At 41.2% G+C, this 15,123-nt stretch overlaps 1 protein-coding gene across 1 annotated transcript; it reads left to right on the top strand.

Moving 5' to 3' along the window:
• The first annotated feature begins 1,253 nt into the window (after positions 1–1,253).
• On the top strand, positions 1,254–13,593 carry LOC101469189 (uncharacterized). Its single transcript, XM_076878909.1, has 9 exons — positions 1,254–1,517; positions 4,917–5,267; positions 6,108–6,440; positions 6,508–6,615; positions 9,745–10,068; positions 10,526–10,852; positions 11,400–11,717; positions 12,010–12,327; positions 13,015–13,593. The coding sequence occupies exons 1-9, from the start codon at positions 1,481–1,483 to the stop codon at positions 13,104–13,106; spliced, it is 2,208 nt and encodes a 735-aa protein (XP_076735024.1). The 5' UTR covers positions 1,254–1,480; the 3' UTR covers positions 13,107–13,593.
• Positions 13,594–15,123: the final 1,530 nt, after the last annotated feature.

Raw genomic sequence — 15,123 nt, 5'->3', positions numbered from 1 at the left:
TGACAGAAACTTTGGCATGTATGTCTACGCTTTGTTTCTGTCCTTTGGTTCATTAAATGCCTCACAGCCTGCAGAAACAACATTAAAATGTGAATTTGTTTGCACACAGACAAAAACATCTTCCTCCTCTACACCGATTTAACAAGATAAATTGGATTGAACAGTTTGTGCTGCATATAAAAATAAATAAATCTCACTACATTCACTGAAACCTCATCAGTTAAAACTAACATCTTACGTTTAATAATTGAGAGTTATATTTACTTTTACTGAAGTCAGTTTGCATAATAAGAATATTATCAGTGGTGCCTGGTGATGACCACACTGAGCTTTCCCCCATACTTACATAAATCATGTCCTGTTTTCCTCTGTGATCCTCGAGGCCTCAGAATAATCCTGCTGTGCAGCTCTCTGCTGTTGTCCTGTGAAAGCAGCAGATCCATAATGCAGACTTCTGTTTGTGTCGTTAGAAGCTCTGAATACTGGTTTATCACAGTCCACACAGAGCTGTTTAGTTTCCACTTCAGGAGTGACGGCTGCCACAGTGCCCTGCTTACCTGACCTCTGCTGGATTGTTGGTTCAGTCCACATAACACCAGGTTATCATGTCAGATCTTTATTTCACATGAACCTACAGAGACTTTAAATCAGCAGGAATCCAGATGAAGCCCTGAAACAGCAACATGACCTCAATGATGGGCAGGATAACTTGGTGTTGAGGAGTTTGCCTCAGGCCTCCTCTGCTCAGACGACAGCATGCTGTCTCCAAACCAGGACAAAACACAGAAACCTGTCTGTGGCCGTGTACCCAGCACTGGGCCACGGTATGTATGTAGTATGTGGGCAGGGTGAAATGTACCGTGGTATGTTGGAGTTGTCCACCTCAGTATCAGGCTCAGAGCTGCTGAATCCAAACTCCTCTCCTGTCATAAAGGCCACCTGGTGAATAATTCCTCATATCCTGTATCTGATTGGTCTGTGGGAATGTGGTGATTTTAAAGTTTAAAGATCAGCAAATACCTGAGCTCACAGTTTTCTCCCTCTCTTTTCACACACGCAGTGTTTAGATATTCATAAATACAATCTTCTGAATATTAGCTTCTGCTAAATAGGCTAAAAGTAAAGTGTGATGAAACTATGTCTCTTTCTTTTTAGTAAAAGAACAAAAACAAACTTATCTGATAAGAGTAGTAGGAGGAGTTCATTCTCTCATGGTTTCCATCCTGTTCATCCACTTTTCTGTTAGCCACGCCCCCACAGGTGAACCAGCAAATCACTGCCTCCGTTCTCACAAACGTCTGATCTGTGGCCGGCCGGACTTCATTCCACAGATGTGCTTTAACAAAGTGTGAAGCTGAACTCTGAGCTGTGACAGTGAAGCAGTGTGAGAGTGTCAGTAGATGATCAGCAGAGGAAAGTGAAGCTGCTGTGAGCTGATGTCCTGAAGGGCTTTTAAAGAGTCTCTGAGTTTGACAGGAACATGAAGATGTTTGTGGTGTTTGTGATCCTCCTGCACGGTAAGTACACCTTCCTCTCTCTGCTCTCATCATCAGCTTTTCTTTCATCTCTCTCTCTTTAATGTGTTGAAGTGCAGCAGGAGGAGATTTCCATCAAACACTGGATTCTGATTCAGATCAAATAATACGACTGCTGGAAGTTTCAATAACTACGTACTTCAGCAAAAAATTTACATAGTTTACCATGTTTCTGTTTTTCTCTTTGTTCATTAAGTTTAGTTCTCTCACATGTCTGGTTACAGTGTTGCACTGTGCCGTTTCGACAGGAGCTATTTTCTTCAATACGACTGCTTCAGCTGTTTTACTTCAATTTCTCTTTAACTCTTCACACATTAGCTTTAATTACCTTCATGAGTCATTTCTAGTCTGCCTACGTCAGTGTAGAAACATTTATACATATGCAAAATAAACTGTGCCCATTAGAAGCAATTACACACTGATGAGATTCAACTGGTTCAGACTTAAAACTGAACCTTTATTACAGTCTTTGTTCCCATTGGCAGCTGGAGACCTGATGGTTCAACAGTCGACCCTGTTATATTTCCTTAAAGTGTGAAATATAAAATGTCACTGGACATCTGTGTGTTCACCATGTAATGAAGAGATTTATGTCAGGTCTGAGTGGACCTGAGAAGCAGATATCAGTGGCAGGATTAATGAAGTCCAGTCAGGTTTAACTCTGAGTTCACAATAATATGAAGTGATCCACTTCTTACCAGGGTCTGGACTAGAGATAAAAGTTCTCTGGAAAACAGTGATTCTCGATCAACCTGCAAACAGCCAGAGCCTCTATGGTTTTTTTTATAGAGTCCACACTGAAAAATTAAAGATTATTTATTTTTTATATGGAATATAGATTCTAAATAACAGCGTAATTCCTCCTTGTATTGATTTATTTTGCATAAAATCAGCTTTCTTATTATTTTTCATCACTTTTGTTACTCATTTGCCGTTGAAGAATTTAACTCTGCTGGGTCAGAGAGCACAGTACCAGCTGCAGTCACAGTCGGGCGTCCCTCTGTGAGCTGTGATACTGACATCTGTTAACTCTGACACTGCGTCTGAATACATGATCACATAAACAGACATTCATGAGGTTATGAATATGACTATTGTACAGTTATTTGTAGACCAACGTTTTTAAAATATTCACACACACATGCATTCTTCTGAATAATGACTTCAACCAGTCAAACAGTTATTAATGTCCCTTATTGTTCCAAACAAAGTTACAGCAACATTTTTACAGATTAAACTAAAATGATTCTCCTTTATTGACGTTTACCTGCAAACATCAATAATCTAAATTCATTGCTGCCATTAAGTATTCACACATGTAATAGAAGAAAACAACAGCAATAATTATTATTATAATAATAATACATTTAATATGAAATATTTGAAAAATTTAACAAACGCTGAATCCAGTTTTAAAGTATGAAGATAAATGAAAAGGTTTCAGTCCCACACGGGTGGGGGGTAAATTAAATAAGTTATTTATTTAAGCTGTTAAACCCCCAAACCAAAGAAAAAAACATCTGTGAATCCAACTTTTGGTTTTTCTTTCTCTTATCAGCGAGGTTTAGGTGATGTCACGGTTAGTGTGTGTAGCCAAAAATTACATCTGAACAAAGAAAATTCTGCTCATTTCATTCATAGTTTCACTTTCAGCTGCACAACCCTCACAGCTGGATTTTGCCTCAGGTCAAAATAATCAAACACGAAGATACAAACATGCTTCTAGTTAATATGGACGATATATAAAACACAATCAATAAAATCTCCACCAGAAACCACTCACTGGTTTCTTGACTTTGATTTCTGTGAAGCTTCAGTGTTAACATTTTGACCACTGCTGTGTTGTCTTTTCGATATTTTTTTCTGTGTTTTTTGGTTTCTTTTGTTCTTTGAGGCAGAACCCACATTACTGCGCCACACATGTAGCCTCCACAGCTTTAAGTTATTACACTTAAACTTTGTTAAAGTATGTTTTAAAATGGAACACTTATAAAACTAGAGTTCACCAAACAGAGTCTGACTGTGCTTCAACACAACAAAAATAAAAAGCATTTCAAAAATGTACCTGCTCATCCACTTTAAATGTCGTCTGAGCAGAGAATCACTTTTGCTTTGCTGAGAACTGTGAAGCACAAAGGCACTGAGGACTCTTTTGTTGGTATTTAGAGAATTCAGACAGCTCTGATCCTTCAGTCTCACTTCACTCTGTGAAAAACATTTCTAATTAATCATTTATTTCCCCATGACATTGTCTGTATTCACAGACTGAAAATGGACATGGATGATGCTGGTTGACGTGTGTGCCAGAATAGAGAAGCAGCAGCACCAAGAGAAAGATGGAAAACCCTGCAGTCACACTTAACACTGTTCCTATCACTCAGTTTCACTTCAGCTCTTTGTATGTTGGCTGGTTGGTGGTACAACAACAGTACAGAGAGGAGTGGCCCACAGAATGACCACTGCCTCCCTCTGACAACAGAGCCCTATGCAGGTAGATGGGCTGTCCATAACTGCTCAGGGACTGCAAACACACCAGTCCACTAAAGAATAATTGTGGCGTAAATAAAACTGAAAATTTAACTAAACTCAGGCTGGAGCACTGGAGTTTCATCAAACATAGAAACCAGGCTCAGTTTCAGCTGCTGTGAACAGAATTTGCGCTCTAACTGCAGGTGCAGTCAGTGTGATAGCCTAGCTGTTACTGTTTCCACATCAGTGTGAGTGTTTTCATGGTTCTTTTAAAGCTCAACCTGAAAACACATCATGGATGCATCATTTCATAGATGCAGCCAAGAAGCAACCTAGGGTTAGTATCTTGCCTACAGCAAGATATTTGTCATGCAGATTGGAGTAGCTAGGGATATGACTCAGTGAGTGAATAAATAAAAGTGTTCTGTTGACTCTCCAACATGTTTTCAAGCATATATTGTTGTAGTGAATGTCAGTCAGCTTGGATTGACCTATTCTTATAGGAGTTGTCACGATCTGCGGCTGCAGACTGTGTGTGTTTCTGTGAGGACCTAAATGCAGACAACAAGAGGCAAAACTAAATTTTAATGGAAGGCGTATTATGGCAGATACAAAACATGAACAGAACAGCTAAACTGAAATAAACGCAGAACTGACTATGAAAAAAAAATGAATAGGAAAATCAATGCTGAGGAAAACTGAAGCTGTTTTGTGTTCTCAATACCTCGAGACATCTGTTGGAGTGCAGCAATTTCACTCTTTGAAAGATTAAAATGTTATTTCTTTTACTTCAGTGGGACTGATAACATTTATGCTGGCTCTTTGTTGTTTGTAAAACTTGTTCTTGAAGGTAGTATTAGCTAATAGTGCATCATTTCAAGATGAATTTGATTTCTGTTTCTGTTCTTCCAGTTTCCCAGCATGCTCTGGCTGTGGTGGTGGAGGTGAATGAGGGGGAAAGGTCTGTCCTGCTGTCATGTCTGTACTCAGGTTCTATACCTGAGGACAACACCACAGTGATGTGGACTCGCAGTGGCATAGATCCCAAATCAGTACACCTACGTCGAGCAGGAGGAGACGATCTTAGAGGACAAAACCAGCGTTACAGAGGGCGCACATCAATGAATCGTTACGCCTTAATCACAAAAGACTTCAGCCTCACTCTGAGGAAACCACAACTGACTGACAGCGGCAACTACACCTGCTCCATCAGCAATGGAAGACAAGAACGGAGTATCAGAGCCATCAAGCTGCAGGTCAAAGGTCAGAACAAAACCCAAAGGCCTGTTGTACTTAAAGGTCATAACTCAGTACTGACAAAGACAAACAAAGGTCAGAGGTCAAACTGAAGTGAAGTATTTCCTAAGCGGTTCTGAAAGTCTTGATGATACCAGCAGCAACTTTTGACTTCAGATTTGCCTTCACTGAAAACAGCAAAACAAGAATAACAAAGCAGAAGAAAATAGGATCTTGCTGCTACAGCCTTTGGTGATAATAAGAATTACTAAGTTCAGCTTCGGGTCAGAGGTTCATGTCAGGGAGACACACACACATCTGCACATATATTTATAAGTGCCTGCTGTCATTTTATACATCATTCAACATGAAACATTCAGGTTGTTTTGCCAGAACCAATGTTTTTATGCTAACCCAAAATTTGAATTACTTGACCCCCAACATATTCATTATGAACTTTTAGTAACTGTAGCAGCATCTCATAAATAACATTTAACACTGAAAACAAAAAGAGAGAACATTATTGTTAATGGTTGCTGAACAGTCAGGTCAGGAATGTAGATACTGTACTGTGCTCCAGTTACAATCAGTATTACTAGTCCTATATGTTAATATGTTATATGTTAATGCGCGCTCAGTCATCCAGGTAAGAAAATCCAAAAATCTGTTCGCTTAAACAGAAGTTGTCCTCCTTCTCTCCCGGATCGCCTGGAGCTTTCTTTAGATGCCTTGCTAATTATAACCAAATCAAGTAACTTGGATGAGTGAGGAAATGTTTTTCCCACAGAAAACGCTATGTCCAGGAACAGGATAAGCTTCGGGGGGTTCTAGTCCTATGGTTTATATTGCGGTTTCTTGTCCTCTTAGACCAGCAGGTGGAGGTGAAGGTGAGGGAAGGCTCAGAGTCTGTCATCCTGCCCTGCAAAGCAAAACCTGACCTGCCTGAGGACACCACAGTGGAGTGGAGTCGCTCTGACCTCGGACTCATCACAGTCCATGAGTATTCTAACAGAAATGATGAGCTCATGACTCAGGACGAAGTTTACAGAGACCGAACGAAGATGAATGAAGACCTGCTGAGAACTGGAGACCTCAGTCTGACCCTGAAACACCCCAAAGTGAGAGACAGTGGAGGATACATCTGCACCATCTACAGGGACAAAGACATCCTGACAAAGAAAGTAGTGCTGCAGGTCAAAGGTCAGTGCTGTACACAGAGGTGAGTGCTATAGATATAAGTCAGAAGTCATATTTATTTTCTTTGCAGAACCATTTCCATCCTGGGCCAAACTTTTGTTGGCACTCCTGGTTATCCTGCTTCTTGTTGTGGTTTCTGGAGGTCTTTTATTTCGTTTCCGGCAGTACTTCATGCCAGGTGAGTCACTTCTACTACACTACCCATAATGCCGATGGTTAGCAGGTGTCCTCTGGTGGCTCCTTGACTGTGGCTCACACAAACTTGTTCCAGAAGCTGAAAGAGTTGAGAGTTACAAACAGCTGATACAGAGAGCTGAAGAGAAACTTCCAGGTTTGTTCCAGAAGTCAGAAAACCTCCTTCAGACTCAGTCATTGATCAGTGAAACAGCTCCACAACATGACTTTACTAAACAGTGTGTGTGCTTCACTGCATTGATCTAACACAAGTCGTGTCCAAATTCATGGGCTGCATCCTCCTGATGACCCGGCCTTCGCGGTCTACGTGGGCTGGGTCCTCAGAAGGTCGGGTAGGCCAGAAGTAAACTGCTGTGAAATTGGACGGTCTAGCCTTCTGATTAGCGTCACCGCTGTCTCGGTGGAGTTTAATAAACTCAGCCGTCTGCTTCTTGCTATCTAAAATATAACAGGACACTGGCGTAAATTCTCGACTGTCTCATACTTCTGTTTAATCAGTTTTCTGTTTGACGTTTATTCAGCTGTGTGAAAACCAAGGAGGAACCCACACGGAGGATTAATAAAGTTTTACCTAAACTAATCTAATCTAATAACTTTAATCTCAGCCAAACCGATTTACTCACGAACAAACAAAACACTGAAAAAAGCCCAACAATAACATTTTTAGGTTGTCTAAGTGACTTATATATTACGTTTAACCTGAGTAGCGAAAGTCCGCGGTGATCTGAAAATGATGTGCCGGGAGTTGTGCCGTTCTCGGCCGCATCAGTGATCCTCGAGCTCCCGGCTAGCTATCGAGCTGGTGGGTAGCAGATGTCTCCGAAAACGTTGAAGCACTTTTGCAAATATGCGATGTCTTGATAAACCGAGCAGATATTTGATGTTTACACAGCTACTTTCTCGCCTGAAAATATGTTAAAAGCTTACTTTGTGACCCAGAAAGATTAATAAGACTAATTTTAAAACTAAGTAATTTTTAAACTTAGTAGCGGCCACCATTATTGGAAACTGGAATTTGGCTGGGCCACGCTATGAATTCTGGGATATGGTAGGCCACGAAGGACACACCCGACCCATTCTTCAAATTCGGGGAAAAGGAGGACGCATTTGTCGGCTGCATTTGGAGGAGTCTACAAATTTGGACAGCCTTCGGCGCGTCGCTGTGATGTAATCGGTCTACAAATGCGTCCTCAGGAGCAGTGTTGGGCAAGTTACTTTGAAAAAGTAATTAATTATAGTTAGTAGTTACTTCTTCAAAAAAGTAACTGAGGTAGTAACTGAGTTACAATATTCTAAAAGTAATTAATTACTTGAAAAGTAACTATTGCGTTACTTTAAAAAAAAAACGTTTAACCCTCTGGGTCCAGGGTATAATTGATCATTTGTAACTACTTTTGATGTTCCCTCCACATTTCACCTTTAAACTATTTACTTTGCCTTGTTTGGTGTCATTCTTTTCAGCACAGCCTCACGTGTCTGAATTTACAGTCATGTTTTCATGTTGACATACTGTATTAACACGATTGATCTAAAATCAGACAAAAACATAATATCCGAGTAGAAAAAGTTATATTTTTTACTGTAACAACCACAAACATGTTTAATGATCATATTTCACAACTTTAAATGCAAATATAAATTGTCAATTTTAAAATCCTATGCACAAGTTTTGCAAACAAAGTTATTTGCATCCATTTACCTTTTACCTTGATTTTTTAAAATAACCATTTCAAACTATTTACAGAACAATCAGCTGTTCTTCAATAAGATGCCACAAATTATTTGTGCCACTCCAAAAATTTGTGTCCACTATAAAGGAGAACATCACAGCCTGATACCTGCAGGTCTGACAGCAGCAGGTGTATCACTCCTGTTTCTACCTGGAGACAGCAGTCGCCTCATTGTTCTGACACAAACACAAAACTATCCACAACACCACACACTAACTACACAAGACAACACATTAACTACACACTCCAAACACGCTAAACGTCACAAATCTCTCACATCTCAAAACTCGCTCGCTCTCTCTTTTCCTGCTCTCTCTCGCCGTCACTCCTAAAACTTCCCCTGTTTTATTTAATTTTTTTGCTCAAAAGCAGAGAGTGCTCGCTGCGCTGTCCTTAGACAGTAAATGTGACGAAACTATTGAGGAAAAAACGCTGCGTATATATTGTTTATCATGACTTTGGTTTTACGTGGCCTATCAACACAATTTACAAACTGGTATCTATCACCTTGTTGCTTTGTCTTTAAGTGGTCATGTGATTGTCTTACCACGACTACTTTATTCTTCCTCAGTCAAACAGCAGCACTCATGCGATTGTTTTGCCCCCTTAGCTCCAGGTGTTGTGCTAGACAGTGATCGTGATTACCGTCCGCGGGAGCGCACAGCTGCTTAAAGCTGTAGCGTCCAGATTACTTACAGCTACTTCCGTACAACTGATATAAGATGCGGTAAGCTGAGCACAGCTTCAACCGTCTGTTTGTTGAAAAATAGTAAAGGACCGCATTTCCTTGTTAGTAACTGTAACGCCGTTGTAAGGATAGGAATAGTAATTAGTTAGATTACTCGTTACTGAAAAGAGTAACGCTGTTAGTAACGCCGTTACTTGTAACGCCGTTACTTGTAACACCGTTATTCCCATCACTGATCAGGAGGATGCGGCCCATGAATTTGGACACGACCACAGAGGCTGCATGTGGACAAGCTGTTCTTCTTCTGTGGTGGTAAACAGCAGCTGACATGGAAACATGTGCTGACAGTAAATGTTGCAGCAGCTTCAGTAAATGTTCCTCCTTGAGTTGTGCTCAGTCATGTGGTGGAGAGCTTCAGATGTTCAGACACACGAGATCTTCATGGTTTCTGTGCTGATGTGTGTGAGACATGGCCGACTGTGGAGGCTCAGTCTGTCTGTTCTTCTTCATCCAACATGTCTGCAGCACTTTACAGGACGCTGCAGACGAGTTACCAAAGAACGAGTCAGGAACACATCAGCAACAAACTGAGACACAATCTGACTGAGACTAGAAGACAAGGAGGGACAGGGAGGTCATGTGACCATCACAGCTGCTGCTGATGTCATCATGTTGTGCTTTATTGTTTTCTCAGTTTACGAGGTGGGGGTGGATTCAGGGGAGGAGTCTGTCCAGCTGCCGTGCAAAGCTATAGTCAGATTCCTCAAAGACACTAGAGTGGAGTGGAAGGACAGATATACCAGGACAGTCCATGTGTATGAGAATGGACGTGACCAGCGTGGAGAACAGCACCGGTTTTACAGAGGACGAACAGAGATGAACAGAAACCTGCTGAAATTTAGAGACCTCAGTCTGACCCTGAAACTTCCCACAGATGACGACAACTCCACCTACACCTGCACCATCAGCAGGAAGGGAAACTTGCTGAAGAAGAAACAAGTGGAGCTCCATGTCAGAGGTCTGAACATAGTTTCATACAATAAACATATTTTATATTTGACACTATTTCCTCTCCATACTTCAGCCTCTTGGCCAGTTTATGTTCTCAGTGGTTTAGAAAGGCAGAGCTTATTGATCAGCAGCAGACTGGATGAAATAAATCATCATAAAACTGAATGAGCGTTTATCAGCTCACTGATGGATTGTATTGATTATTTTGTATTTCTTTAAGTAGAGCTCCAGAGCTCATGAAAAAATAAATCTTGTCATAGACAAGCCTCATTTGGTTTGGATTGACTGTCTCTCTGCTGCTGATTGAACAGAAATAAAACAAAGAAACTGTTTATGTTCAGTGGGGCAGTTGGACATGTTTCAGACTGGAACCTGTCATTGCAAATATTTAATTTGAACCAGTCAAAACATGCTCAGAGTTGCTTCAGTCTGTACAACTCATGTTGTGTTTGTTGTCCTCTCAGTCCCCCAGCTGGAGGTGGTTTCAGGGGAGGCATCTGTCCTGCTGCCCTGCAAAACTACCATAAACCTGCCTGAAGTTGCTAAAGTGGAGTGGAAGACCAGATTCAACAGGAAGGTCCACGTGTATGAGAACAGATCTGACCAGCTTCAAGATCAGGACCACCGTTACAGAGACCGAACACAGATGACTGAAGACCCGCTGAGAACTGGAGACTTCAGTCTGACCCTGAAGTACCCCACAGACTGGGACACAGACACCTACACCTGCACCGCCTACAGCAGGGAGGGAAACATCCTGATGATGAAACAAGTGGAGCTGAAAGTCAAAGGTCAGTGCTGTTTTGTGTGTGTGAGCTGCAGATGCCATTGAAACTTGAGAAAGTGTAATAACTCCAGCTGTACATATCTTGTCCATTTAACCCATTTATTATTTGCCAATGGTTGTATTCATAGTTTATTCATAGTTTAACAGTTCCTCTTAGTATTCAACATCATTGAACATTGATCACAACAACCTTAAGGTCCTACTGACCAACAACACCTGATGGTAATTAAATGTGCCTACCTTAAAAACTGTGCCATAAAGACATATCATAGTGTAAAAACAGAGGCACACAAACATAAATGGCTCCTAAAGCCCGGCCCCTTATGCACCAGACTTGGCAATTCTAATTATAAAGAAAATAGGAAGCTATTAATAAAGTCTATTTTAGACACACAAAACCAAACCAAAGCCATCTGCAGAAGAATTTTTCAAAAAAAAAAAGAAGATATCTCCAGGTTTTAGATTTTGATCTGCTTCTGTCCTTCAGCTTTCTCTACAACTCTGAAAAACTGCTGCTGCTACAGCTCATGTTGTGTTTGTTGTCCTCTCAGTCTGCTGTGAGGAGTTAGAGGAGGAGGTGGAGTCTGTCGAGCTGCCGTTCAAAACCACAGAAAACCTGCCTGAAGAAGCTGAAGTGGTGTGGAGAGACAGCAATGACAGGAAGGTCCACGTGTATAAGAACGGCTCTGACCAGCCTGATGAACAGCACCAGCTTTACAGAGACCGAACAAAGATGAATAAAGACCCGCTGAGAACCGGAGACCTCAGTCTGACCCTGAAACACCCCACAGATGGAGACAAAGGAGGATACAGCTGTAGAGTCTACGGGGAGATCCAGAGATACAAAAGAGTGCTGCTCAGAGTCAAAGGTTTGTGTGGTTTCCATGTGGTGGGGTGCGAGGCAAATACTGATGTACATAGTGAAATCCACGTCATCATTAACTGTGAAGAACAGCTTGCTCTAAACTGGAACAAATTACAGAGAAATGGACCAACAGTGAGGTCCAAGCTTTGTTAGAGATCCAGGCCTGCACACACACAGTGTAAACACAGTGAAACTACAGAGTACTGTGAGGAGGTACAAAAGCTCCTCCTTCTGTTCTACTGAGAAACCCACTGCTGCTGTCTGTACAGCTCATCTTTTGTTTGTCGTCCTCTCAGACTGTCAGGTGGAGGTGGATGAGGGGGCGGAGTCTGTCCAGCTGCCATTTAAAACAACAGCAAACCTGCCTGGAGATACCAAGGTGCAGTGGAAGGTCAGTGGTGATAAAATGGTCCATGTGTATGAGAACGGCTCTGACCAGCCTCACAAACAGCACCAGGATTACAGAGACCGAACGAAGATGAATGAAGACCTGCTGAAAACTGGAGACCTCAGTCTGACCCTGAAACAGCCCACAGAGAGAGACCGAGGAGAGTATAAATGTGAAGTCGACGGGGAGGTCAAGAGAAACAAAACAGTGCTCCTCAAAGTCAAAGGTTTGCTTGTGTCTCTGTGTGTGTACATGTTTTGACATCTTTGTGAGGACACAAACCTGGCATGCTACAATACTTGTGGGGTCTAACGGTCACTTGTGGGGACAAAATGCCCATTTCGATGAGTTCGAAGGCATTTTTGAGTCTCAAATTGTGGTTTAAGTGTCAGTGTAGCGGCAATCTTCAGTCCTTCGTTTCCACTTCTGCAGGACATAAATCTTCTGACTCGTGCTTTTCTAACATAGTTTGTATGCCACTGAAACTGAAAACTGCAAAACAAATATCTCCAGTTGGACCCCAGTTTGTATTTTCCTGATATTATACCAAAAACAACTATAAACAGCAACGGTTAGAAAACTGTTGCTCCTGATTACTTGCCTAACCTTTCATCAACACGGCAGCTCAATACGACCACGTTTACGACACCTACCAACACTTTAAAACCACACAACAGATGAACAAATCAGAACAAATTTACGGAGCATAATATATCAGATTACAACATAAAATAACCAAGATTAAAATTAGAAACAGTGGTTAGGTTTAGGGTTAGGACTTCATTTTTGATGTTTAGGGTAAGCAGCTTGGGAAAGCATTATGTCAGTGGCATGTCCCCACAAGGATGTAAATACATACAAACGTGTGTGTGTGTGTGTGTGTGTCTCTGACTGTCTTGTGTCTCCTCTGCAGGGAGAGTTCAGGTCCAGGATCAAACAGGGGACATCAGGAACAGAAGCAGCTCCATTGATCCGACTCCTCTGATGGCTGATCAATCAGTTTGATCTGTGTGTTCTTTGATTATTGATCAGTGATGTCAGAGTGGAGTCAGTGTGATGTTGTTGTTGTGTGTTTGAGACTTTTAGTGTCCATGAAGGTCTCTGCTGCCGTAGATCCTCTGAACTGTGACAGAGGTCTCACTCTGGAGGAAACTCTCAGCACTTTCCAGCAGCTCCTCCATCATGGAGGACGTTCCCTCACTGTAACAGGTGGAGGAGAGAGGAGAGGAAGCACAGGTGGATCCTCTGAGGAAGACATTATTCTGTTAAATGAGAGGAAACAAAGATATGATTGCTTCGTCTCAGTCCAATCGATCTGTTTTCATGTGTACCTCAGTGTGATTGTTTATGTTTATCTTTGTATATTGTACAGAGTCGTGTGATCTGCCCCGGCATGACAAATGTAAATAATTTTATTGTAATGAGGCAGGTGTAGTTCTCTTATATTTATATTAATCTGTTCAGTGAACAGAATAAAAATGCCCTCTTTGATCTACTGTGGTTCTTCTTCTGTGGTGTTTCTGATGGAGCAGCTGCTCCTGATGTTTGAGGATGAGACCAGAGTTCCTACAGCTTCAGGTCAGAGAGACTGAAGCTCTCCAAGTGCTTTCTAATCGGAGATAAAGTATTTGAATTTCAGGAACAGGGCCATTCCTCCAATCAAGCATCTTCCAGTTCCTTTCTATATATAATCCCCCAGTTCTACAAGCGGTTCATTCTCATCTTCATGCCCGTCTACCCTTCCTTTTTTCACTTCTTTAACTTTCTCCCTTACAATTAGTAATTGGGAATCTTCAGGGGCGAGGCCTTCCCCAATCCACAGCTCACTTCATGTTTAAGCCATTCACCTTCATGTATTAAAATAATATCAAACCTAAAATGAGGACGTGGGCCCACTGAGTGAAAGTTTTTATCTGGCCAGCTTCAGTAAGAAATACAGATTATTCAAACAAACGTTATTAACCCGATCAAAAAACAGGGAATGTACTTAATGACTTCATACAGACATTTCATGTAGACTGAGCTCAGTTTTTAAATTTTTTTTTAAACTCTCAGAGTATCAGAGCCCACCACAGCTAAAACAATCAGTCTCACACATCTAAACTCAAATTTACTGGAATAACAATTATAATCCACGAGCTAAACAGTTTGTAAATATAACGTATAAAGAAATAAATAAAGTCAAATTTCTCATCTACTGACATGCTTTTCTTATAATTCGGCAGGTTGTTCCAAAAGTTAGACTATAATTACATATTTTTCATCAATATTTAAAATCCTGACCTGTACCTGTTGGTTAGATCTGCTGTAAGTAATATAAGTTTTTCACGTTTAGTTTAAATGTGATACAGTCATTTAAAAAGTAAGGAAAGTTCAGGCACATAGAGCTAAAATAAAAATCATCATCGCTCTTTACATCCAACCTCAGTAGGTGGGGTTATCACCGTGGAGACAGACGGGCCATCTTTCTTGTCAAGTTCAACCCTCTCAAGGCAGGTGTTGCCGATTTGCAACAGTTAAAAACTAACAACCTGATTACCTCACATACATATTTTATGAGGATTTTTTACTCAGAAGTACCGCTGCAGGACTTGGTTGTGCATCAGCAACAAAAAGTTTAATTTGAGCCTGAGAGGGTTAAAGTGATATCTGATGTTTTCAATGTCACTGTGAGTAGGAGAGCTTAGAGCACAGTATCTTGTATGTTTTCCTGTGACTGACAGTACAGTCACGCAGTATATATACCAGCAGTACTAAGATTAGAAACAATTACCAGATGTCTCCAGCAGAGGGAGCGTGGAGCTGTTAAACTACCACATAGTTTCCTCTCTTCAGTCGTTACATATGAGCTGAGGAACATTTGTGTCTGAGCAGCTTTCATAGTAAAATGTTCATGTTTATGGTAACAAACATGTATCTGTGCTCACATGTTAGAATGAAGGTAAACACTCCCACAGATTTCTGTACTGTCCATGCTGAAGGACATATCCTTGTCAAGAATGAGCCCAAGAATCCTCACAGT

The sequence above is a fragment of the Maylandia zebra genome, linkage group LG3 (assembly GCF_041146795.1).
Source record: "Maylandia zebra isolate NMK-2024a linkage group LG3, Mzebra_GT3a, whole genome shotgun sequence".
Classification (NCBI taxonomy): domain Eukaryota; kingdom Metazoa; phylum Chordata; class Actinopteri; order Cichliformes; family Cichlidae; genus Maylandia; species Maylandia zebra.
The sequence above is the reverse complement of the archived record's forward strand: the minus strand, read 5'-3'. Positions and strand labels throughout refer to the sequence as shown.